Consider the following 26352-nt stretch of genomic DNA (forward strand, 5'->3'; position numbering starts at 1 on the left):
GCGATCCCAACTTTAATTCTAGCTTAAGGCAGTGGGATACAGACAGGGCAAGTTGACCAATCAGATGAAAGGGGCGTTTCAGTGCCGCTCACATGTGCGTATCAAATATTAAAGGCGTAAATTAATTTTTTAAACAAAGAAGGAAATCAGAAACTGAGCCTTTCCCCCCCAATCTCTTTATTCCTTTTTAAATAGAAAATGAAATGGTCAACAGGAAATTAGTTTATATTTGCTTATTTTATTTATCAGTGTTAAAACCAATAATGAAAAAAAATATATAGTTTTTTATTTTTGGGTTAAAAAAAGAAAAAGGAATGGACGCAAAAGTACACAGACCTTTCCCAGTGGTCGGTCAGTTTTGACTGCGAATACCAAAGGTGTCGCTTTATTTTGTTTTTGTTTTTTACGACCACTTAGACTTATCAAATCAAGCCCAATTTTTATTTTTGTTTTTTTTTATTTTTATGTTCAGATGGCAAATGATCTGCTCAGTTAAAGGAAACCATTTTTATTAAATGAGGAACACTGATTTTGGTCAAAAAAGACCTAATAACATAAGAGGGTTAAGGCATGAATGAAAGTGTCCAATAACAGGGCAGTTGCTGAGATTAAAGGGATAGTTCACCCCAAAATGAAAATTTCCCATCATTTACTCACCTTCATGCCTTCACAGATGTGTATGACTTTCTTTCTTCAACAGAACAAATTTTTTTTGAAGAATATCTCCATACAATGCAAGTGAATGGTGGTCTGGATTTGAATCTCCAAAAATCACATAAATCCAGCATAAAAGTAATCCATAAAACTCCAGTGGTTAAATCCTTGTCTTTAGAAGCGATATCACTTTTTTTTTATTTTATTTTTTACTATAAATCTCCACCTTTGTCCAGCTCTGACCAGTAGGTAGCGATATGCAGAAGAATGTGAAAGTGGAGATTCATAGTAAAAAAGAACTTAAATATTGATCTGTTTTTCACCCACACCTATCATATTGCTTCTGAAGACATGGATTTAACCACTGGAGTCATATGGACTACTTTTATGCCTCTGTCATTTTTGGACCTTCTGAGTTCTGGTCACCATTCACTTGCATTGTATGGACCAACAGAGCTGAAATATTCTTCTAAAAATCTTCATTTGTATTGAAGAAAAGAAAGTCATACATTTGGGATGGCATGAGGGTGATGGGTGAGGAAAGGATGAGAGAATCTTCATTTTTGGGTGAACTATCCCTTTAAGGTTACTGATATGATGAGTCTTCATCATATATGTAAAAAATCATGACAACACGTTTAAAAATTAATTCCTTTAAAAAAAAAAACTAACAACTTGTAAATGAGGACAAATATTACTGAGTGCATTGTCTGTCACCATTTCAAAATAAAAGACCTCACAATAATATACCATGGTAACCATGGTTACTAAAGTGATTGTTTCTACAATGAAACTGTAGTAACTGATATTTTGAAAGAAACAATGGTTACCATAATAAAAGTCTGTAAGGGAAGTGATATTCGCGATATGACTTCACATAAACCATGACTTACCTTTTATTGTATTTTCTCATGTTTCCTTGTGTACAAAATTGCTCAGAATGATAAATGATCAGGTGATCAATAATAATGGACATGACAAGCACAAATAACACCACAAACAACTTTAAAATTAGGTAAAATCTCTTTATTTAGACACGAGTTGCAAAGATGAATTCATATGAAGTACGGTTTCATTAACCCTCAGTGGTGTCAGTGTGCATATTGGTAGGAGCAATTTTGTTACTATTGTTGCGGTTTATTTTTAACACAATTAGTTTGGCACATTATAAGCTGTAGTAAAGGGTGACCCACTACATTTATTTCTGTCTATTTTTGTTATTCAGCCATTTATGCTGACTATGACTGAAGAGGTAAAATTTGGGCAGGTAAGAAAATGACACCACCATTATTGGTAGGGGAAAGTCCATTTGCCAATCACCAAACTGTACACCTATAAACTTTATTAAGGTTTACACAACCCTCTAATGCACTTACATGAACATGTTTCCAAATCAAACACACCATGCAGTTTTGTCATTTCATAGTAGAGAATAACTGAACTTAATTTCATGTTAGAAAACATTGAAAGGCAAAATGTAACAACTGTCACGCTCAGCAAAAGCACCGTAGTACTGTTTTATTGTCTTAATATTTCCCGTTTTCCTATTGAAAGTCAACGTAGTTTCACATTATCTATGCATAATGCCATTTCTTCAATTTGCAATATACTAGAACAGAATAATAATAATAAAAAGAAATACATCTAAAGTGATGGACAGTGCTTGCTCAGAAGCACAGAATAAGGTTTTGTAAACCCTGAAATATCATTAGTGAAATCCTATAGTTATATCTTTTACATCTACATCCAAGAAAATTGTCTGTCTAGGAAAGTGCTGCATAGTAAAAAAAAAATAATAATAGTTGCCTATGTCAGTTATTGTAGGCAAAGAGGTATTGTGTGATCATTTAAAAATCGACAACTTATAGCAATTACTTGTAATGTCACAATGATGATAAGCAACTGTTCACCTAGAAAAACTAAAATTCTGAACAATGTATTCACCCTCATGTCATTCCAAAGCCATATGACTTTCTTTTGTGGAACACAGAACACAACATAGTAACAATGTTCAGCTGCCCTTTTACAAAATGTTTTTTTAAACATAGTGCCTATAGTGGCTGTCATGCAACAAAGCACCAGAACGTACAATTCAAGTAGTCTTCAAGACTTACAGTATGTTCTATATTCCAAGTTTTCTGAAGCCATACAGTAGCTTTGAAAGAAACTTAAAGTCATTATATTCGATAAAGTCTCATTCGCGCTTGTGCATATTAAACCATGGCACATGAAAACGGAAATTTGACGTCAGTGATCCCAGATGCCATTGGTATGCTTGTTCGTCTTGTAACCCATCATGACGTTCCAAGTTTAAATATGGTGAAGCACGATTTGAGCAGTGTTATTTGAGAATATTAGGATTTAAGAATAGATTTAGTGAATTTGAGACTTTCATTCAATCAGTTCCTCACACAAAATTACCGATTTTGCAGCTTGGACATTCTGCAAGATCTCTTGTTTTGTGTTCTTTGGAAGTAAGTCATATTGGTTTGGGATGACATGACGATAAGTAAATGAACCCAGAATTTTCATTTTTGGGTGAACTATTCCTTTAAAGGTGCACAAATGGCAGTTGCCATGGTGACAGATGTCTTCATAAACGTACTACTCTGCGCGTGCGCATCTATGAGTTACAATTATCAAACCAGTAGTATCTCAGATTCGGTTACAGCACAGTAGAGCATAAAGCCCATTTCATCGATGTCATCGTCAGTAAAACCCTGAAACAGATTCACATTAGGTTTGAAATAACTAGGTAAGATTCCAGTCTCCAGGTATCCAATCAGCTCAGTGATCACCTGTTGGAACCTATCAGCGAAGGCCGATTCCGACCAATCAGTTTCCTTCTCACTTATGTGCAGAATAACATTGCTAAGATGGCTGCCGTTAAGCTTGCGTAGCGCAGGGCAGTTGCGGCACACTGCCTTTAATGTTTTCAGGCACTTCCTTCTGACCTCCGACCCAGAGTCCATTTTGTCAAGTGTTGCCAATTTAGTCGTTTCGCTGGTGTACAAACTCTGGTACCAAACGTAGTCATATGACCCTGTGATCTCTCGTTGTGCCGTAAGCGTCATCTCACCGAGCCGCACTGTTGGCAATATGATAATATAGAAGCATTCTGCACTGTCGTATCTACTTTGACTTAACCCCCGAATCTCTAGTTTCAGTTCAGGAGACCCCAGCACTGGTCGCACCTCACACTCGAGGGTTCCGGTCAGCGATGGCCAGTTCATAGATTCCATCACCGCCTTGCCAAGTTGCTCAGAAACGAGTCGCGATGACAAGTATCCGCCCAACAAGTGTCGATCCCAGTAGCTCCGCCCCCGCGGGAAGTACTCAAGGTTTTCGCGGCGCACCATGCAATACTGAGGGTGACCCAAAAATGTGTCCTCTCCTGCAATGGCCGTCCACAGACTAGACTCCAACTGTAAAAGCACACATATAAAACAAAGTATAAGCATATTAAGTTAATATAAGTTGCCTAGAATGGCAACTATTGTATACTTAAAAATAGGTCTGTCAATTTAACGCATTAATTTAGTGTGATTAATTATAAGAAAACGCAATTAATCATGCCCCCAACCCATTCGTAAATTCCGTTATAAGTAATGTTCCTACAATCGGAGTAATTCAAGCCTGATCTTGATGTTTTTGTGACTCTGTGGCAGTATGGGGCAGTCAATGCGACTCCAGCTGTACAGGCAACGTGCCCAGTCAAACAAACGAGAACAGGCAGCTCAGGCTTCCACAGATAACGTGCTCTTGTGCTCAAAGACAGCTGGATGGAGCACACTGGAATGCAGTGATCTCGAGACATGTTTTTCAGAGTTTCAAACTATGTTTAACTCGACACAGCGCCATAACAACTAGAGACGCTGAAAACTAGTTCTGTCTGTCTGTGATACGAGTACATAGACAACAATTAAAAAAGTGAAGACAGAAGTAGGCCAATAATAGGGTAATTTTCAATGATATGGAAATAAAACAAGCAATATTTCGACTTTTAAAGACTTTTTGCAACCACAATATATCGATATGATGTAATGTATTTGAATTATCTGAATTAAAATATTATATATTAAATGTATAATTTTTTCATTATTATATAGAAAATTCTTTATTTGGGGGCCTCTCTCATTAAATGATAAATGCAATATCATTTGATAAATTAATCAGCACATCACGCAATACATTTTTTAATTAATCGATGTACAGCCCTCCTTAAAAGCATTTTGGACAGTAAAATACACAATCATACACACACTCAAAAAGTCACATCATACCTGCAGGGGCACGATCAGGCAGGCATGGTCAGCTTTAACCACCTGCAGGTCGTCGAGCAGTGACCCCGCTAATGTCATGTCGCCCAACGGCATGTCTGGGTGTTTAGAACGCAGGAAAGCCTGGATCTCCGTGGCGATGTCTAACGCTTGCTGCTGTGCTACAGAAACCTCCTCTGCTGTCAGACACACTCGTGTTCTGTAATACTGCTGCAGATGATCAGCAAATGTCAGCTCACAAAGATCCATGCGTTTACGTCGTTGAGGTGGGTCGTCGTCACACTGCTGGAGCTCAGGTGAAGGAAGGGGAATGGGCTGGGACAGTTCCGCTAAAATACATACACAAAACAGGTAAGTAAAGCTAAAAAAAAAAAAAGCTCTTGAGCAATCAGAAGAAAAACTTATACTATTTAAAGATAAAGTATATGAAATCTGTGCCACTAGGGTCACCAAATGGAATTGTAAAATAATGATTGCTTGCTGTGTTCCTCATTTGTAAGTTATCGCTTTGGATAAAAAAGTCTGCTAAATGACTAAATGTGATTGTAATGATTGATTTCAAACTGTCTACAATTGGCCTGCTAGTGTGTAATAATTCACCATTATTGAAATTTCTGTATCATTACAATTGCGATCGGTCTGGTCAGCCTGACTGGTCCAGCCATAACAACACTGGCTCAGCCAACAATGCGAATTCTGGGGCAGGACTATTTGTTTGCCCAAACACAAGCAGACAGGGGAAGGGTTTGAAACTTATTTAGCCGGTGCTGCTAGTGGCGCAAAAATTATGCACTAGGGATGGGTAAAATATAGATTTTCTGATGCATCACGGTCTTCATTTGAACAATCTCGATATCTTAAAGGAATATTCCAGGTTCAATACAAGTAAAGCTCAATCGACAGCATTTGTGGCATAATGTTGATTACCACAAAAATTCCAAATGTGACCAAATGAAGAAAAACGAATGAAAAAATTAAATAAGATGAATATTTTCATAATGTACCTAGTTAGAAGGTCCCGTGTATAATTAACCATTAGATGGGTAAGCAAAATGAACATTATAACTGAAATATGCCCATATAAATCGAAATTGAATCTGGAAATTTGTATCAATACCCAGCCCTGGTACGCACCTCACCTTTAAAAAAGTCTAACAAGACTATACTTTTAAAAACGTAACAGTCAACGATGACTTTTCACATTGTTTTCGAGTGTGTACCTTTCTTGGTTGCTGCGGCAATCTGTTTTACAACCACTCCTTCAATTCCCTTGTGCAGCAGTTTGGGGGATACGCTAACCAAGCTTAACTCCTCCCAGCTGCCCGTCATCTTATTCTCAGGCTTTTCATCAGGAGGCCTTCCTGCACGCTCTATCAGCTATGACATCACAGGGAGAGGAAAATGACATAATAAACAAAAACTGAATCCAAAACACATTGTCTAAGAGCACTTTGCACAGAACTAAAAATAAGTAAAAAACATGTAATGCTTAATAAATCAAACACCATTTGTGGGGCACAGAAGTTTTTAATGGCTTACACACAAGTAAAAACAATGACATCCAAGAAGGTTTCACTTTAAAAATGAATAGCTAATAAATAAGTCAAATCTCAATAAATGTACATTAGGTGTGTAACTGAGTAAAAAAGGAAAATTATTTGCACTGGCGGGATTCATTTTCTTTCATAATAATGCTTTGAAAAAGAATGTTAATTTCAGATGAGGACAACAATCGCATAATGAATTGTAAAATAATGAATAATCACCCGTTTCACAGCTAATGTTGCAATGCCCAGCATTGCAGCTCCGCTCACCCCGAGCACCAGCCGGGCATTGGACAACAGGAAGTCAATGACAGCAGTGATTCCATCTTCACCTCGCCTTTTACTTGAATAATACATCACTTCCTCTGTGAGACTGCCTGAAAATGTCAAAAGATAAAAACATGACCATTTGATTTTAAATGCACTTCCTCAAAGTCCAAAGTTTGTTTGCTTTTGATTGTAACAAAGCCATTTCACCAAAGCTGGTCTGCATAACATCATCTCTGCAGTTGTAGATAACGGACACTCTACATCAGAATGTTTTTTTTTTCCTCATTTGCTGGAAGATTTCTTAAGCTCAGAAAGAGAAAAGTATGAGCCCCTTAGAGGACAGGGAGGGAACTTATTTTCTGAAAAAGTTGTGTGTTCCTTCACAATAGTTTTATCCATCCCATAAGAAAAAAAAAAAAATCATAAAAAAAAAAATCAAATTGAAATGTGTTATTGTGAACAAAATTACATTAATAAAACTTAAAATATTTAGTTTTAAGATTACTCAATTCGATTAGATGGAATCTTGATATAAAACTAAAAGCATAAATATTTGAGTTTCTGTATTATTACTGTGGTTTTTAATACAAATATAATGATTAAAATATGATTACTGCAGTAAAACCATCGTAAATACAATAAGATTGGATTATAGTTACTGTAGTTAAACTATATTTTATTTTCACAAGGAGTATTGCAAGATGCCCTAAATAATTGCGAGAGAATGTAAAACTATTGTAAGGCAATGCAAAACTTTTAGTGAGAGAATGCAAAATTATTTCAGAAAATAAATTCTAACTTTTCAATACTTAGGACCTCCAAATATCATGAACACATTGCAAGCAACCCCCATTCCTTGTTAAAATAAGATTCACACTCTAAAAAACACTCTAAACTTTATACAAAAATATTTTGAGCATTTTTTTAACAAATTAAAAAAATTAATATTTTATATAAAGTTTTAATGTTTGTTTTTCTTAACATCTTATTTTAACAATGTTTGAATATAAACTTTATATTCAATATAAGCATTTTCAATTAAATTAAAATGTGTTTGTAGACCTTTCACACTATACATAAGCCTATTTCAAAACAGCTTTACTGATAATATGGCCCCAAGTAAGCAAGTTAAACAGTGGAATGTTTAAGAAATATTTATATATATATATATATATATATATATCACACGAGCAAGAGTGCGATACGGTCCTGCATCAGCACTGCTGTGATTCGGCCACAGGCATGAAGTAAATTGTATAAAAATGAGGAAAAACTGATTACGGTCACAAAAAACGCATTTGTGCATGGAACTACTTTCTTACGCAACGGATCAGAATCTGCCGTTGCTGGTTCAACAAAATGATGCGTCCAAGCCTTCGTTAGTAATTCAAAAATGTCACAATAGAACTAGTATTGGCTTGGGCTGTGTCTAACAAGCTATTGGAGAAACAAGTATGTATGTATGTATGTATGCGTGTGTGTGTGTGTGTGAGAGAGAGAGAGAGAGCGTGAGAGAGAAATGGAGCGTGTGCGATCACCTGTTGATGATGCTGTAGTTTGTTAGTCAGTTCTGAAGATAATGTAATTTTAGTGAAATTCATCCTATTTTCTCAGTGGAAAAACAACCGTCCAAGCGGGGGTACTTCTCTCTATTTCGCGGTAGCTGGTGCGCAAGAGTCTTTCACTATAGAAACTGCAATCTCCTCCGCCATTTTGTCTTCTCCAATGTGGAAATTCCGGTAAGAGGCAAGCACCTTGAGTTTGTGTAATTAATCGGTCTGTTGTGTCTCTCAACTCTGATGAGCCTTAATGCTGAAGTTGTTCGTTTAAAGCTGTTTCCTAGCTTTAGTAGTGTAGTAGTAATACGAGCGATCACGGAGTGCTGTTGAATGTAAACACTGACTGACACTGACTCACTTCACTTCACCAACTGGCTCATATTATACACAAAAAGGGTCTTTTGCCTCCACCTGCTGGCTAAAATATGTAATGTCACAAAATTAAATGTAACACATATAGCTCTTAACACATCTGCACTGCTCTTACACTTTAGTTTAGAACGGCACGAACACAACAGAGTGATACATACAGCGAAGCGTCCGAGTGCTGATGATGCGAGACCATCAGCACTCATGGAACGTCTCTTGTCCAATCAGATTCGAGGACCGGAACTAACTGTTGTGTGTGTGTGTGTGTGTGTATATATATATATATATATATATATATATATATATATATTTGATTTTTTTTCTTACATTTAAAATTTAGGATTGTCAATAGAATAAAATACTACTACCGATATTACCCTACTAATAATACCCTACTGTCACTACAAAATGCAAATTTTTTACACGGTACAGTATCAACACCACGGATACTTGGACAGGCACAGTGGTTGCACAATTGTATTTTTAAGTACCTTGGAGTACCATAAATCCCACGGCCCATGAATATGGTAATCATTCATGGCCTGGAATATAGCAAAGTACCATGTATTGCCATCTGATATAATCACTGTAGAATGGTACACCCACAACACATGCACACAGGGGGTCTGAAGCTGCACCTGGCTCTTACTCTCTGAGGATCAGAAACAGCTGTGGATCTTCATGAACTCAGAGGACACCATTGAGTATACACTCTTACCATGTCTAAATTTGGACCAATGTGGCCTAGTAACACGCCACTAATTCATATGATCATTTTGAGATCTTTTCTTAGGGCTCAGTTTCCTGTGATCTAAAAATGACACTGCAAACTGGCCTAAAACACTAGTGCTTGGGTGATTTATAATTTATGCCACTAATAGATTTAAATATATTAAGGGTTTTACATGCTTGAAAAGAACTACCTTGCCCAGAATAACCAAAAAATGAATACAACATAGACTATACACTCGTATTTCCCTGGTTAGTGGGTAAAAATGCGACGCCAACAGAGTTAGTGTACACTTATAATGTGAGGCCTTTAAACTGATTGACTTTTTAGCTTTTAAGATAAGATAATATTCTTGACTCGTTCAGATAAAGACTGTTTATGACTGACCTGTGTACAGACGCGCAGTTTGCACGTACATTCACATCTAATAGTAACGTCTAGTTTTTCCTTGATCAATATTTTGGAAAATCTCATGACAGTGTGGAATGATGGAATAATAAAGATCTGCAGCTTGTTAAGAAAGGGCATGAATTTAATCTATACCAAACAATAGTGTTTTTTTCTGTTAGAGTTTACTATCTTCACCTTCTGTCGAATGCAGAAAACGAACAAGTTTGGTGATATATTAAACAGACAACTGTTCAGAAGCGCCAGTAGCATTTTAAACAGGTTACTTACCTTTATAAGGTATTGTCAGTTCAGTACTTTTGACTAGCACGTAACGCCCCTCTCACCTAAAACAAACACGTCCTACGTCATTCGACGCTCTTCTTCTGATTATCGGCAGTTGGTAAATCAGCTTTTGGTGCATTACCGCCACCATCTGAACTGGAGTGTGGAACAGCGGTGCGGAAGAACAACTCTTACTTTATATTAAGAGGGTAAAAATGATATTCTCGAATATAATCCTGTTGCTTTAATAAACCTCCAAACATCATCTCTCATATCTAATTTTCCATGTTTTTTTTTTTTTTCGCCAAAAGACTTGAATTCCTTTCCCTGCAAGTTTGAGTGCAATACTTGTGTTTCATTGTTGTAGGCTGTGCAATGTAGTATGACATGTTCATCTGTCTCTACTACACACTATCACAATGACTGTTTAACCCAGTATGGTGTTTTTGTATTTGATATACATTTCCATTTAATCCAGTGTGACCTATGCATATTCTTGTTATTAATGATTCTTCTTAGTAACACTTTGATTCCTCCTGTACCCACATTTTCCTGTATCTTATACAAGTGTCTCCCCTTAATTTCTCTATCCCAAAGCGTCTGCCAGATATATACGAATAAGTGCCTTGGCTTCTGATTTGCATATGTGTATTATGAGTTCTACATTATTGCATTTAAATGAGTTGTTTGCCCAGAGAAAGCTATTGAGATTTCCTCGATTATGCAGTTTGTACAAAAGTTGCAAAATGTCATATATTATGTCTTGTCTACAATCAGAATGTGCAGATTGCAGACTTTTCAGTGCTGCCAGAGAGTCTGTGCAAATGACTACCTTGTCTAGATTTACTTCCTCCACCCACTGGAATTGTAAATACCATTAAATTGTCTGGTGTTCTCTTCCTAATAGATACCTGATATTTAGGTACAAACACAGCTGCTCCTGTTTTTCCAGATTCCGGGTCTTTAGAGCCATATGTGAAGATGTCTACCATATTGCTGTAGTCTTGTTTAATATACTGGTTAACTATACAATAATCTGGGAAGTCTTTATTTTCCATTATTTGTTCTAGTAGATGTGTGTCAATGCAGGGCCCTCGACACTCTGATTGACGTGCATCTTGACCAATGAATGGGATACAGCACTCGTAGAACACATCAACAGTGGCCGCCTAAACCTCGAGTTCAAGATTACCCCGAAGTCGCAAATAACCCCTCCCAATTTACTCACGTCCCGGCACGGCAGCTCCGGCACAAATAAAAACAAAACAAAAACAATTAGCAGTACCAAACAAGACCCCCCCAACAACGGAAACCATTATACTTTTATAGCTTCACGCCCATACTGCTAACACAAAACAGGTGTGTGTTATAGCCCCCCCCATTATTCAGCTATATAGCCACAGAGGAAGCGTTAAAAGCATAAGATTACATATTTACTGATAGTGGCACCTGGTGGCCAAGGTTGGTACCGCATGCATTTTATTGAAGAGAAAAAAAATATATATTTTTTGAAGAGAAAAAAAAAAAAATGTTTTTTTGAAGAGAGAAAAAAATGTTTTGAAGAGAGAAAAAAAAAATTTTTTTGAAAAGAGAAAAAAATGTTTTTTTTTTGAAGAGAGAGAAAAATGTTTTGGAGAAAAAAAAATTGGAAGAGAGAAAAAAAAAGTTTGAAGAGAAAAACATTTTTGAAGAGAACATTTTTGATTTATTTTTTTGATGAGAGAAAAACAAATTTTAGGAAGAGAGAAAAAAAATGTAAGACTTAGGCTCAGGAAGGAACTGAGACACTATTTTTATTTTTTTCCCCACCTTGCGGTTCAGGGCTTCCGTATTAACTTGCTTCGTTTGTGAAACAAAATAATAATAAATAATAAAAGAAAGAACAACAGCCAAGTTGTTCTTTATGAATAAAAATAATGTCAACATGTTACAATATGTTTATCCTCAGTGTTTATGGACAAAAACTGAATGGGAAATTTCAATATTTTGTGAGTTTGAAACTCAAATTTTTTTAAGAATAACCCATTTGCAGTTTGGGTCAGTTCCTCACATAAATCTGTTGTGCGACTTCAGAAAACATGGAACACAGCACGAGTCATATAGACTACTGTTTAAGGACCCAGTTATTCACTTTTGATGGAAAGTGCATTTTAAGGGAGCACACTACAATTGCACATCAATTTCATCATGAATGAACCAAGAATTGTTACTGAGAATATGTAGTTATAGATGTACATTGAGATATGTTGTACTTGTAATAAGTGCTGTTTCATGAAAATAAATGAACTGAATGAATAAAAGATTTTTATTTAAAATTAACAAATAATGAATTAGTTTTAATGACATCTCGAGCATAGTCCTTGAAAATAAAATAAAATGTGCTTGAAAAGTGCTTGAAATGAACTTTGAAGCATCTGTACGAACACTGCTCACGATAACCTCGAAATTGTATTTTATTTTTTAACGAAAAGGAGCAGCAAGTCAAAATACATTTTTGTGGTAATCAACATTTTGCCATAAATGCTGTCGATTGAGCTTAAATTGTATTGAATCCAGAATACTCTGTTAATACACCCTGCATTTGGATATTTCGGGTAAATTGTCCAAGATGTGAATAAGATACAGAGTGGCACTGATACGCAACCACACTAAAAATCCTTTTATTTATTTTTAATCTTAAGTAGACAAGTGCATAATTTATAAATATCAGATGGGAAGAAAAAAAACTTGTATTTTACCAAACTTTTCCCCCAGGCCTGTACATCTTTAATACAAAAATATTTATTTCATTAAAGTGAACAGCATTTAAACTGCAGATTATATGTATATTTATGTGGATAATAGGAAAAATGCTGCATGTTGTCAGATACATTGTCTTATAAACCCATTATCTTATTGAAAACTGGAAAAACACAACCTAAATTTACTTCATTTCAACCTTAGAAACAACATATGAGCAGAATAAAGAACATGTTGCCATTATGATGACAGCTGTCATGTTTGCATTAATAAATGCTTTTTACATTGTTTCCTGCAGAAATAAAGATCCAAAGATCAACTCCAACAAAAGACCAATTACCATGCCAGTTCTAGTCATTCTTATGTTTTTCATCAAATCTGTTTTACAAACTGTTTAGCTACAAATCTTGGATGTAAGAAGCAGCGATAAAGAAAAAAAACAATTCAAATAACTACATAACTAATTCTCCCATTTTAGTTAGAAATATTGTGCATGTCATTTCAAATTTGATTCTTTGCTCTAGGTTTGACTTCCTTTTCAAGATGTCAGTAAAAGTAAGGATCCACTTTACACACCATGTACACATTGAGGTGAATGCACGGAGAAGCCACTGTATGCCATTCAAATGCATGTTTATTAATTAAATACAATGTATATTAACTTTAATTGCATTTTACTTTGCCTCTCGCTTTTGATTGCATGGCTTTTATAGTTTGTCACTAGTGATGCCTAAAATTGATTTGCTGGCCTGCACCAGAAAGCTACTAGTAGGTTATGCACTGAATGACAGAACTCAACCAACTCTTACAGCAAATAAAAAAATAATTTTCAACAATTTTGATTCAAAAGAGCCGTTCATAAACATATCTTTGAGAAAATCAACCAATTTAGACCACTTTTATTTAATATTGCTCTTTGAGTGAGCATTTTGCTTGAAACCAACATGTTAAGTCAGAGAAACCTAAAATCATTTGGGAGTGCATTGATTTTGAAGTAAACTATTCCTTTAAGAATGGGCTATTGGTGAATTGTGATTGAACTCCACTACTCGGTTTAGATGTCTTTTATTCCATACAGTTCTTTTAAACACAAAACAAAATATAGTGGATATTTAAGTAGCATTTTTTGACATGTCTGAATAGATAGATCAAGCCTCTTAATAAGTAAAGCGAAATGTCCTGCAGCCTCCATCTACTGTCTTTGAGACCCACACTGGAAGCATTTCTTTAACTGTTCACTCCATTTGCTTTCAATCCCCATAAGCAACTTTAAATGTGCCGGAGGGGATCACCATTGAGTTCTGACTGTGAGTGTCTCAGTGACGTCTTACTTTGACTCGCCGTGCAGGGGTGTGATCATGTGTGTGATGCGAGTGTGTGTAGCGCGACCCTGGATCTCCCTCTTCAGCTCTCCTCCAGGAGTTTTCTGAACCGGTGTCACAGTGACGTCTCTGTCGTGCGGATAGGGAACGCCTCTGTAACTCTTTGTCCATCTCTAGTACACGAGGCCTAAGAAAGAGGAATGGTTAATTTAATTGAGGGTTATTCCATACAATAGAGGGGTTACTAAGATAAAATGATAAATATTCAACTGTGATTTCAATATGAAGGCCATCGTGGGGGAGAACTAAGCCACTGATATTACTGGAGTCTTCCTTTCATGCAAGTGTACATCATTTGAAACATCTGTCAAAAGTACTATTCATTAGAGGTTGACCGATAGTGGATTTTGCTGAAACCAATAACTAAGTTGGTGAAAAATGCTGATAACGGATTCATCGGAACATAGTTTTTAAAACTGATTTATAGAATGTAAGAAAAAATTCTTAAGTCTTTCCTTGCTATGATGGGTACAGACTTAGAGACTACAAAATTAATAAAATCCCAGATGCAGTTTATTGTTTATTCCAATAATAACCAGAAAAATTTGATTTGCTGCATAACACACAAGGCCACAGTGGAAAACGGAAGAATAATTTAAAAATGTATATTTATATACACACTGGCAGCCAAAAGTTTGGAATAATGTACAGATTTTGCTGTTTCGGAAGGAAATTAGTACTTTAATTCACCACAGTGGCATTCAACTGATCACAAAGTATATTCAGCACATTACTCATGTAAAAAACAGCACATCACTATTTGAAAAAAGTCATTTTTGATCAAATCTAGACAGGCCCCATTTCCAGCAGCCATCACTCCAACACCTTATCCTTGTGTAATCACGCTAAATTGCTAATTTGGCACTAGAAAATCACTTGCCATTATATCAAACACAGTTGAAAGCTGTTTGGTTCATTAAATGAAGCATAACATTTTGTTTGTTTTTGAGTTGCCACAGTATGCAAAAGACTGGCATGTCTTAAGGTCAATATTAGGACAAAAATGGCAAAAAAGAAACAGCTTTCTCTAGAAACTCGTCAGTCAATCATTGTTTTGAGGAATGAAGGCTATACAATTCTTGAAACTGCCAAAAAAAAAAAAAAAAAAAAAATAACAAAATACATACAAAGGTGTACACTACAGTCTTCAATGACAAACGACAACTGGCTCTAATAAGGACAGAAAGAGATGTGGAAGGCCAGATGTACAACTAAACAAGAGGATAAATACATCAGAGTCTCTAGATTGAGAAACAGATGCCTCACATGTCCTCAGCTGACAGCTTCATTGAATTCTACCCGCTCAACACCAGTTTCATATACAACAGTAAAGAGAAGACTCAGGGGTGCAGGCCTTATGGGAAGAATTGCAAAGAAAAAGCCACTTTTGATACAGAAAACAAAAAGAAAAGGTTAGAGTTGGCAAAGGAACACCGACATTGGACAACAGATAATTGGAAAAGAGTGTTATGGATCTTAACCCCATTGAGCTTTTGTGGGATCAGCTAGACTGTAAGGTGCGTGAGAAGTGCCCGACAAGACAGCCACATCTATGGCAAGTGCTACAGGAAGCGTGGGGTGAAATGTCACCTGAGTATCTGAACAAACTGACAGCTAGAATGCCAAGGATCTGCAAAGCTGTCATTGCTGCACTTGGAGGATTTTTTGATGAGAACTCTTTGAAGTAGTTTAAGAAGTTCTGAAATTGTTTTTTTTTTTTTTTTTTTTTTAATTGTAATAGTAATTTTTTACGTTATTAATGCCCTGACCATACATTGTGATCAGTTGAATGCCACTTTGGTGAATAAAAGTACCAATTTCTCTCCATAAGAGCAAAATCTGTACATTATTCCAAACTTTTGGCTGCCAGTGTAATAATAATAATAATAATAATATATATATATATATATATATATATATATATATATATATATATATATATATATATATATATATATATATATATATATACACACACACACACACACACACACACATCGATCAGCCACAACATTAAAACCACCTGCCTAATATTGTGTAGGTCCCCCTCATGCCACTAAAACAGTGCCAACCCGCATCTCAGAATAGCATTCTGAGATGATATTCTTCTCACCACAATTGTACAGAGCGGTTATATGAGTGACCGTACTGACTTTATCCAAACCAATCTGGACATTCTCTGTTGACCTCTCTCATCAACAAGGCATTTCCATCCGCAGAACTGCCATTCACTGGATGTTTTTTGTTTTTGGCACCATTCTGAGTAAATTCTAGAGATTGTTGTGTGTAAAAATCCCAGGAGATCAGCAGTTACAGAAATACACAGTTCAATATTCATTTCATCAGACCATAGGATCTTGTTTCTCACAGTCTGAGAGTCTTTAGGTGCTTTTTTGCAAATTACAAGCGGGCTTTCATGCATCTTGCACTGAGGAGAGGTTTCCGTCTGGCCACTAAAGCCCAGATCGGTGGAGTGTTGCAGTGATGGTTGTCCTTCTGCAAGTTTCTGCCATCTCCACACATGATCTCTGGAGTTCAACCAGAGTGAGCATTGGGCTCTTGGTTTTGTAGCCTTCCCCAGATCTGTGCCTCGACACAATCTTGTCTCTGAGCTCTGCAGGCAGTTCCTTTGACTTCATGGCTTGGTTTTTGCTCTGATATGCATTTTCAGCTGTGAGACCTTATATAGACAGGTGTGTGCCTTTCCAAATCATGTCCAATCAATTGGATTTGCCACAGGTGGACTCCAATCAGAGTGTAGAAACATCTCAAAGCTGATCCAAAGAAATGGAATGCTAAGTGTTATAGCAAAGGATCTGAATGCTATGTCACTGTGATATTTCAGTTTTTTTCTTTTTAATAAATTTGCAAAGTTATAAAAAAATCAGTTTTTATCTTTGTCATTATTGGGTATGGAGTGTAGACTGATGTGAAAAAAAATTATTTTAGCATAAGGGTGCAACAACAAAATGTAAAAAAAAAAAAAAAAAAACCCAGAAGAGGTCTGAATACTTTAGGTATGCACTGTGTACGTGTATGTGTGTGTGTGCATATATATATATATATATATATATATATATATATATATATATATATATATACATACATACATACACACACACACACACATATATATATATATATATATGTGTGTGTGTGTGTGTGTGTGTGTGTGTGTGTGTGTGTGTGTGTGTGTGTGTGTGTATATATATATATATATATATATATATATATAAAACTATCTGCATAACTGATAATTCCAAAAAGTAACTATTAGCACTGATTAATCTGTAAAACAGATATATATCGGTCTATCTCTACTATTCATTTAACTTTCTTAAATGACTTGTTCACATTTAACAAAGGCATCTTGATTTGGTGCGACAGCCTTTAAAAGTACCTGTGTGCAGCATCGGGGTCAGCCCTGCGATGTGAGCGTTTGGCTTTGAGTATGTGCCGTCTCTCAGAAGAATGGATGGAAGGGCTCAGTGAATTTGTGTCCAAACGAGGGGCATCCGGTCTTGTTCTACAATAAAAGACAACAAAACACACTATAAAGTCGATTATAACACAGATGTACACCCCCAGAATACCACATTATTTCACACCTTTCAAGAGCAACTCTTATTCAAAACAAGAACAACTCACTTTCTCAGAATGATGACAGCTCTTCTCTCTTTGATATCCTGTGGGCGGATGCAGTGTGTGATGTCATCAGCCGCATAGCCACTGAAAGAGAATCAAAGCAGTGGTGAGCACGAGCGTACATTCATTCTTTAAACCTCCTAATGTCATAGGGTCTTTTTTGACTCGGGACAGGTAAAAATTACTTTATATATACAGCATAAATTTTGGTACTGGAACCAAATGTTGTGACTTTAAGACCATCAAAACAAACAAAATAAAATGTATTTCTTTAAAACAAATTGTTCCCTTCCATTGTCTTAACGGGTCAATTTTAACTGTATGGAAGGAACCAGTTCTAGATGTTATACAGAGATACAGATGATGTGGACTTTCTAGATGTTATACAGCTTTAAATTGTTTTTTGTACATCTTTGAATCAAATTGACAAAATATTGAGAAATGTTTCATATATATTGAGAAATTTCACATTTTCTCGAATTTAACCCCTAGCTCCACACTGTTCTCTAGCTTCCCCACCTGCTCCACTGGGTATTGCATCTTTCTCACAAATTGCAGACTTTCCTCTCAAACGGGGTTTGTGCACACAAACACAGTCACACACACAGAGAGACTATTTTTTTAATGTTTTCGAACAGGTAAATAAGTTTACTAACATGATTTTATGAAATAAGGTACAATGGAGCTAAAAGTCCCTCAATGGTTAAAGAACTATTAGATACAATTTTGTCCTAAAACATTTGATGGCAGAAAGAACTATTACGGCACCTTTCTAAACCCTGTAACACTTCAACAAATTGTTTGACATAGTGGGAAGGAATGGATTTGTTGCAATGAACGTGCAAAGTGAGCCCATTTTGACTGCTGGAAAAGGAAATAGACATTAATTTGTGAAATAGTACTAAAATTGTAACTCTAATAAGTACACTGTTCATTTTCTACTACAGAATAAATCAGAAATTGTTGTGATACAGGCCTAGTTAAAGGAATAGTTCACCCAAAAATGAAAATTTGCTGATAATTTACTCACCCTCAAGCCATCCAAGATGTATCTGAGTTTCTTTCTTCATCAAAACAGAATTTAAGATTTTTAGGATTTCATTTCAGGCCGCCTCCTCTAAACAATGCAAGTGAATGTACTCCATTTTTTGACGGTCCAAAATGCATATTTAGGGTGCTTCAAAATAATCCACACGACTCCAGTCGACAAATAAAGTTTTTCTGAACCCAAACGATTGATTGTTTTTAGAAACAAAACAATACTTATATACTTTTTAACTACAAATGTTCGCTTCCGTATATCTCTGTGACGTGTGCTCATGAGAGGGATGACATAAGCTCGTTGGTAAGGTCACGCGTAATGTGGAGGAGGAGTCAGGAAGCGCATCATTGTTTATATTGTTTTTTTTTTGTTATTATTATTATTATTTGGAAAGGATAGTTTATTTTATATTGTTTTGAAATTGCTGTTTTGGATTGTGAACAGCACAAGATTCTCTTGTAAACAATGACGCGCTTCCTGACTCCTCCTCCACGTGACGCGTGACCTTACCGATGAGCTTATGTTATCCCTCTCATGAGCGCACGTCACAGAGATGTACGGAAGCGAACATTTGTAGTTTTGATGCACCCTAAATATGCATTTTGGACCGTCAAAAAATGGAGTACATTCACTTGCATTGTTTAAGGGAGGAGGCATGAAATGAAATCCTAAAAATCTTAAATTCTGTTTTGATGAAAAAAGAAACTCAAGATACATCTTGGATGGCCTGAGGGTGAGTAAATTATCAGCAAATTTTCACTTTTGGGTGAACTATTCCTTTAAGATATTAAAAAAATGCCCAAAGTGATTGAAATAAATGTAAATTAAGACATTCTTGGCTAATGTTTGCCAAGTTTTTAAACTTTTTATTATTATTTTAATCTTTAAAATGATGTTACTCTATTAATATTCAGTATACATATATATTCCCTTTTATTATACACCTTAGAACCACAATAAAGTAGTTTACTAATCACTGTTTACCAATCAAGAATTTCTGCATTTTGCACATTTCCCCCCCTCCCCAATATGGATCAGAAATGACCCAAAGTACAAAAGGAGGGTGCCGTTTCTTTAGACAATAGGAGGGTTAACTACATGTAATTAATAAAAAGTACCATGTCATTTTTTTATGATTGTTTGTACATGGTACTGGTAATAGAGTTGAGTTTTTGAACTCTACCATGATGGGAATACCATTATTGTAGTGTCTAGAAACATTGTATTACCACAGTAATATTGTACCTTGATATCATGGGACTTTTTGGACACTACCTTGATGGTAATACCATGGTTTTCTATGAATGTAAATGCTACTATGTTTTATAAATATGGTAATCACAAAGTACAATATAATGTTACTACTGTGAGTATACTCCAAAGTAAACACACCTGAGTACAGTGACACTGCCGCGCCTCACGGGCAGGTGAAGCACCGGCTCGGACACGCGGATGGGCTTGAACTGGAACTTGCAGCCGAAACATAGCGCGCTGTCACTAAAGAACGACACAGTCACGATCGGCCGCTCAAAGATGTGAATGGGATCCACATGCGACACGATGCACCCCCCAGGCTGGTAGTCATTGATCACGGCGCTATTAACGAAGCCCTCCGGTATGACACCGTGTGAGACAAGCCGATTGATCACCATCTCATGCACCCAGTCCGGGATCTCATCCACCTCGCCTTTGGAGTACAAGCGCTCCTGCCCAGGACCGCGCTTCTCCAGCTGCGAGCCATACGTGTAGCCCTCCCCGAAGAAGTATTTGTTCCGCAGGGGTGCCCGGTCCACAGTGTGCTCCCGGTAGAGCCCCTTGTCTGCTTTGGCAACCACTTCGTCGATCTTTGCCTCAATCCGAGCGCAATCCTCCGCTGTGAAGATGCATGCCTGCTTTATGCCACTCTTCACTTTGCGGGCCTCCTCTTCTCGCCACTCCTCGTAGTCGCCGCTCTCGCCATCATCTGACTCGTGGTGTTTACGCTTCTCGCCATTGCTGTGCTCGAATACTTTTTCCTTGTGTGGTGTCATTGACTTTAGCTTCTCCCGCAGATCTGTAAAACCGGCCATTTTTCAAGACCCAAGTCCCAAATTTGCTGTCAGATGTTCTTATTACTGCGTGATGTCATCAGCTGCATAGCCACTAAGAGAAAAATTAAAGCAGAGAGCAAGAGTTTACATTCATTCATTTAAATTTAACATGGTATTTTCGTATTTTTTAGACATGACATCATGGTAATACTATGTATTTTTTATGATAATACAACTGTACATTTTAAGAACTGTGTAAATACCATGGTAAATAGGGATGTGCAAGAGTAATCAATTAATCGAGTACTCGATCAGCCATAAACTCGAATATTGCAATTTATTTTTCCTTTGTGCCTTCGCCTGCCAAGGGCAACAATAGCTGGGTTTTTACATATTTTTACATGCATTTTGGGATATAGCATAAAAGCTGCTGGATGGAAACACCAAGATGCAAACGAAATCTCCAAAATGCACATACATTTTTTTTTTAAATAAACAAAAACGCTTGCGTGAGCTGGATAATTTTTTTATTCGATAAGAAGAAATGAGCATAAACTATGATGGAAACACATTTACCAAATAAACTCCTATTGAATTTATAGGGAATACAACATGCGCATAAAAAAAGTAATGTGACTGGACTAACCAGCAGACCAATCATCACACCTGAAATGTTGCTCTGGTCATCCTGAAATAAAGTTGTCTAGAAGGACCTACAGAGATGAGATATTCTAAAAAGCTTCTGCCTTTGTGTAAAATTAAAATATACTGCGGTAAAGTTAGTTTTATGTTTGACATTCGTTGGACATTCAGTTTCAAAATCATTAAACTCTCTGCGCATTTCATGTTTTGAGCCCAAAACAACTTAGATATACATAAACAACCGTCCTTTGCATAGCACAAGGCTTAAATAAAAAAATAAATAATAATAATTAGCCAGGGGGGCTTGGGTAGCTCAGTGGTAAATGATGCCGGCTACCACCCCTGGAGTTCGCTAGTTTGAATCCCAGGGGTTACATGGGGTAACCTCCTTGTGGTCGCTATAATGTGGTTCGTTCTCGGTGGGGTGCGTGGTGAGTTGAGCGCAGATACCGCGGTGGATGGCGTGAAGCCTCTGATGTCTCTGTGGCAATGCGCTCAACAAGCCACGCGCGGGTTGATGGTCTCAGATGCGGAGGCAACTGGGATTCATCCTCCGCCACCTGGATTGAGGCGAATCACTACACGACCACGAGGACTTAAAAGCGCACTGGGAATTGGGCATTCCAAATTGGGTGAAAAAGACAAATGACGTTATAACATCACGCTAGTGTTGTCACTGTACCAAAATGTCAGTAGTCGGTACCGATACCAGTGAAATTTCACAGTTCTCGATACCAATTTCAGTACCACAGCATAAATATGCTATTATATGACAATGTGCTATTGAACACACCCGTTTAGCCTATTTAAAAAGTTACATTTAATGTAAATAATAAACTAAAAGAAATGCATGTTTCCTTCAAGTGTTTCTCAATCAAGGATGCATTGCTTAAGTGTTTTAAAGTAGCGTCCTACTGACATCTGTTTTATTCTTTAATAATAATAACAAAAAGGAAAACATAATTTGGTATTTTCCAGAACTCAATGTTTTAGAGTTTAATTTAATTTCATCATCCAAAATGGTGTCTAATCGTTTCATTCTTTAATCTTTTAACAAGTGAAAATTGAACTTTTCAAAATGTCATTGCATTTTTTTGCCAAACCTTTATTCAACAGCAGTCTTGCCTGTGTGATATATTGCTTTATTATTATTATCATCATTATTACAGTGAATATTACATTTTACAAGACAGTTGTAATATATTTCTGTCACAATTTCTTCAATTTCAGGGCTCCAGCTTATATTTTGAAACGTGCTTTTATTATGACGTGTATTTTTTACCTGAATCTTCACTTTCCGGATAAACAGTTAACGTCACTTTTAAGTCACATCTGAAATCTCATCTCTTTAAACTGGCCTTTGAGTCTGACAAATTAAATGTTGGACACAGTTAGAGGTATTTGCATTTTGTGTTTTAGATTATTGGAGTTTGTGTATATTGTCTTTTTTAAATGTTATGTTTTAAATGTTATTACTTTGAAGCACTTTGGTCAACTCTGTTGTATTAAATGCTTTATAAATAAAGTTGAGTTGAGAGATTAAAGCACAAATGCTGTGATTTAATTATATACATATATAGTTTACATGTGCTGCGTGGTTCACAGTAGATTAGTGCTCTGCTCTGTCATCTGATACAACATGTTGTGAATGATTCTCAACATGTATGAGCGGTCAGAATTATACAAAGTACGCAGCTCTTCCACACTAAAAGATTGCAGCCTTTAGCGGTTTAATAAATCACACTAGGACATGTCACGATTTTAATTTGATTAATTGTCCATTTCAGTGTAAGGAGTAACAGAGCACACGCTCAAAATGAGCATTTTAAATCAGTCGTGTGTCAGTCATACTGCACGCTGGTACCGGATGGAATCGGTGCTCGGTACTACCAGTACTACAGAAACACTGATACCGTTACATCTTTTTTATTTTAGTATCGACTTGGTACCGAAGTACCGGTACTTTTGACAACACTACATCACGCTAATAGTGAAATGCTCAGAAAAATATCCCATTCAAAGCACAAGACTCCGTTTGGGGAATATACGTTTTTATAAATGTTATAATAATTTTAGAACTTTAAATGTATGCAATAAGCCAAATCAATTAAACTCAGGGACCGTATGAGGTAAAGATGTCAAACCAACTTCAGTAAACTCAGAATATTATTCTATATATATAGCACAAGGCTTATTTTTTTTAGTTTTTATTTGGTATTTTTTATATAGAATATTTATTCAATGTAAATCAATTAAACTCCAAGACCGTTTGACCTAAAGATGTCAGACCAATTTCAGTAAACTCAGAATATTAATACCTACATAGCACAAGGCTCAAGTTTGTTTTTTTTATATAAAAAGTTTAATCCAAATAAATCAATTAAACATGGATGTTAACACTACGTTTTTTTTAATTTTGTTTTTTTTTTACTACTCACCATTCTTTTGTACCTTCTGCAAATCAGCAAAAAGTTTGACAACTTTAGGTTAAATGGTCTTGAAATTAAATGGATTTAAATATATTCTATAACATAAATATTATATATAAAAGTACCAAAGAATATTCCCAAAATAAGCCTTGTGCTATATAAAGAATAATATTCTGAGTAATTTACAGTTGGTTTGACATCTTTAGGTCAAATGGTCTTGGAGTTTAATTTAATTATATGGATTAAAAATTCTGTACAAAGAATACCAAATAAAAACTCTCAAAAATAAGCCGTGTGCTATGTAGGTTGTTTATGTATATCTTGGGCTCAAAACATGAAATGCGCATTGAGTTTATTGGTTATGAAACCGAATGTCCAACGAATGTCAAACGTAAAACTAACTTTACCGCAGTTTAAAATATTTAAATATCTTTCAAATCTTATTTTTTTACATGCTGTTTTGCTTTAAACTCGGTTTAAAATAGTGATTTTGACCCCCTCTACAGAATAATGGACTACTCAAAAAATTTTCCGTAGCAGTTAGTATTTGGCTTTCTCGACCCCAAGCACATTACAATGGTTCAACCAAAAAACACAATGTTCAGGACTATATGGTGTTAACCTCATGGTATAATAGTAACAGAGACTATTTAGCAGAGACGAGTCACTTCTATTTAAATAAATGGGATAAATTGGAACGCCCAACCAAGACGCTAAATCACCTAAAAGAGCCAATCACCTTTTAGATACAGACATCGCCTGTCAATCAAATCGCTACCGCGCATGCGCATTAGCTATACAATCCGGGAAAATTGCGTGTTTTAGCGTAATATGAGGCAAATAAGCACAATTTATGACTCCGATATTATAAAATGTTATTGCTGATTTGAAATATGTTCTTGATCGTTATCTTGACCAACATCGTTTGAGATTTCGGTAATCCCCCCCCCATTCAAGTAGATAGGAGCTGCACAGGCATGACTGGAAAGAGCCTCCCGATAGCTTTCCAAAGATGGCCGACAGTGGACTGACTTGCTAGAAACACTTTGATAGAAAATCAAACAGTACTATAGTATAAATCAAGCTAATCAAATCAAGCATATTACATATGATAAAAAGCTGTTTTTAGAATCCATTTTCAAGACACAAATGTAAAATTTGCGGTCAAATGCTACTTTTAAGCTGAATTAACTTCAGTTCACCATGTACAGTAGGTTCGGTCACTCAAGTGCGTGCGTGATCGAAAACACGCCGCGCTGCTCGCGCTCTGTCGGCCATAGTTACCTTTGCGACAAACGGACAAAATTAAAGAAAATAAAAATCGTACTGCTTAATTTAGCAACCAACCTGAATGAATTCGTAACGCAACGCTTCAAGTCGGCTGTCAATCACGGGCGGCGGCGGCGTTCCCTGCAGTTCAGTCCATAACATTAGCAACTAGCACAGCTACGCCACCCCGAGCTTACAATACACACAGGCTTACATCAGCATATTGTTGGATTCACAAGCCTTTAGGGGATTGCATCAGATGCGTTGATCAGTCTATTTCCATATATCCCATTAACGATGATTAAACGGCTGCTGCAAGATTGCAATGAGCCGTGGAGAGAAAATAAACTCGCGTGTTTCCAAAACTGGGGAACTACTGAACTGCGCATGTGCACAGTGTCTTGAGCTTGGGCACGAGGGTCTGGTCCAGTGACAGACAGAAACAGCTCTGCAGCTATAAAAGGCATTTTTAGTTTAGTAAGATTGTCACGATTACATTTACGTTATTGTATATGTATGTTAAAGAGGACCAAAGTTAAAATTAAATAATTACATATATAAGTAAATACCCTACAAATGTATTTTTGTCATGTGCCATATCAATGGCATTGGACCCATAGGGTCAAAACACCATTATTGTTAAATAATGTCCAAAACTAGAACTGCATTTAAAGAATGTTCTTTTCATAAATTACATTTATATTTCCAAATGTTCCTTTTAATAACAACAACAACAATAATAATAATAATAATAATAATAATAATAATAACAGGCCATTTAAAGTGTGAATATAGATAATTATTAAAGTAAACAAGCCAAGATATAATCTGTATTATTCCTTTTCTATTCATTTCTTGTCTATGCACTAATTTTTTCTTTTAACTGCCCAGATCTGAGTTTACAAGAGTATATTCCTTGGCCCAAGAGTTATTCATTTGCTGTATTTTAACCTTACCTTTCTCAAACCTTTTAAGGGTTTTCATTAATTAGATCTAAAGATCTTAGAATTGTAGTAAGCATAGAAGTAATCTTCATATTTCAGTTTCTCCAAAATATTGACAGTAAGAGTATGATAATTAATAAAATCAATCTTCA

At 36.1% G+C, this 26352-nt stretch overlaps 2 protein-coding genes and 1 pseudogene across 4 annotated transcripts; all 3 read right to left on the reverse strand.

The window, feature by feature from the left end:
- Positions 1-1658: 1658 nt before the first annotated feature.
- Positions 1659-11315, reverse strand: LOC127445428 (mitochondrial dynamics protein MID51-like). 2 transcript variants are annotated; one of them, XM_051705498.1, is made up of 5 exons: positions 10085-11315; positions 6701-6855; positions 6155-6311; positions 4938-5263; positions 1659-4079 (listed from the first exon to the last, which is right to left on the reverse strand). In XM_051705498.1, exons 2-5 carry the CDS (start codon positions 6833-6835, stop codon positions 3294-3296), a joined length of 1404 nt encoding a protein of 467 aa, XP_051561458.1. In that variant the 5' UTR covers positions 6836-6855; positions 10085-11315; the 3' UTR covers positions 1659-3293. The 2 variants fall into 2 exon arrangements, with proteins under 2 accessions (XP_051561458.1, XP_051561457.1); XM_051705497.1 differs by lacking the exon at positions 10085-11315 and adding an exon at positions 6956-7274.
- A 1050-nt stretch (positions 11316-12365) lies between these two features.
- Positions 12366-25634, reverse strand: LOC127445431 (RNA demethylase ALKBH5-like). Of its 2 annotated transcripts, none has more exons than XM_051705502.1 (5): positions 25471-25634; positions 20279-21028; positions 17848-17928; positions 17600-17725; positions 12366-14326 (listed from the first exon to the last, which is right to left on the reverse strand). In XM_051705502.1, the coding sequence occupies exons 2-5, from the start codon at positions 20953-20955 to the stop codon at positions 14134-14136; spliced, it is 1077 nt and encodes a 358-aa protein (XP_051561462.1). In that variant the 5' UTR covers positions 20956-21028; positions 25471-25634; the 3' UTR covers positions 12366-14133. The 2 variants fall into 2 exon arrangements, with proteins under 2 accessions (XP_051561462.1, XP_051561461.1); XM_051705501.1 differs by having other exon boundaries at positions 25335-25634.
- Positions 20998-26352, reverse strand: part of LOC127445569 (unconventional myosin-XV-like) — a 46004-nt pseudogene continuing 40649 nt past the window's right edge.

Source organism: Myxocyprinus asiaticus, chromosome 8 (assembly GCF_019703515.2).
Source record: "Myxocyprinus asiaticus isolate MX2 ecotype Aquarium Trade chromosome 8, UBuf_Myxa_2, whole genome shotgun sequence".
Lineage (NCBI taxonomy): Eukaryota > Metazoa > Chordata > Actinopteri > Cypriniformes > Catostomidae > Myxocyprinus > Myxocyprinus asiaticus.

Bases quoted from the DNA above. Each gene is read 5' to 3' on its own strand.
- LOC127445428 (XM_051705497.1), bottom strand. The intron at 5,264-6,154 runs GTACACACTCGA...TATGTATTTTAG, and splicing joins TGCCGCAGCAACCAAGAAAG to CGGAACTGTCCCAGCCCATT. The intron at 4,080-4,937 runs GTATGATGTGAC...GTGCTTTTACAG, and splicing joins GCCTGATCGTGCCCCTGCAG to TTGGAGTCTAGTCTGTGGAC.
- LOC127445431 (XM_051705502.1), bottom strand. From the start codon at position 20,955: ATGGCCGGTTTTACAGATCTGCGGGAGAAGCTAAAGTCAATGACACCA. The intron at 17,726-17,847 runs GTGAGTTGTTCT...CTTTTATTGTAG, and splicing joins GCTGTCATCATTCTGAGAAA to AACAAGACCGGATGCCCCTC. The intron at 14,327-17,599 runs GTACTTTTAAAG...CCTCTTTCTTAG, and splicing joins GACCCCGATGCTGCACACAG to GCCTCGTGTACTAGAGATGG.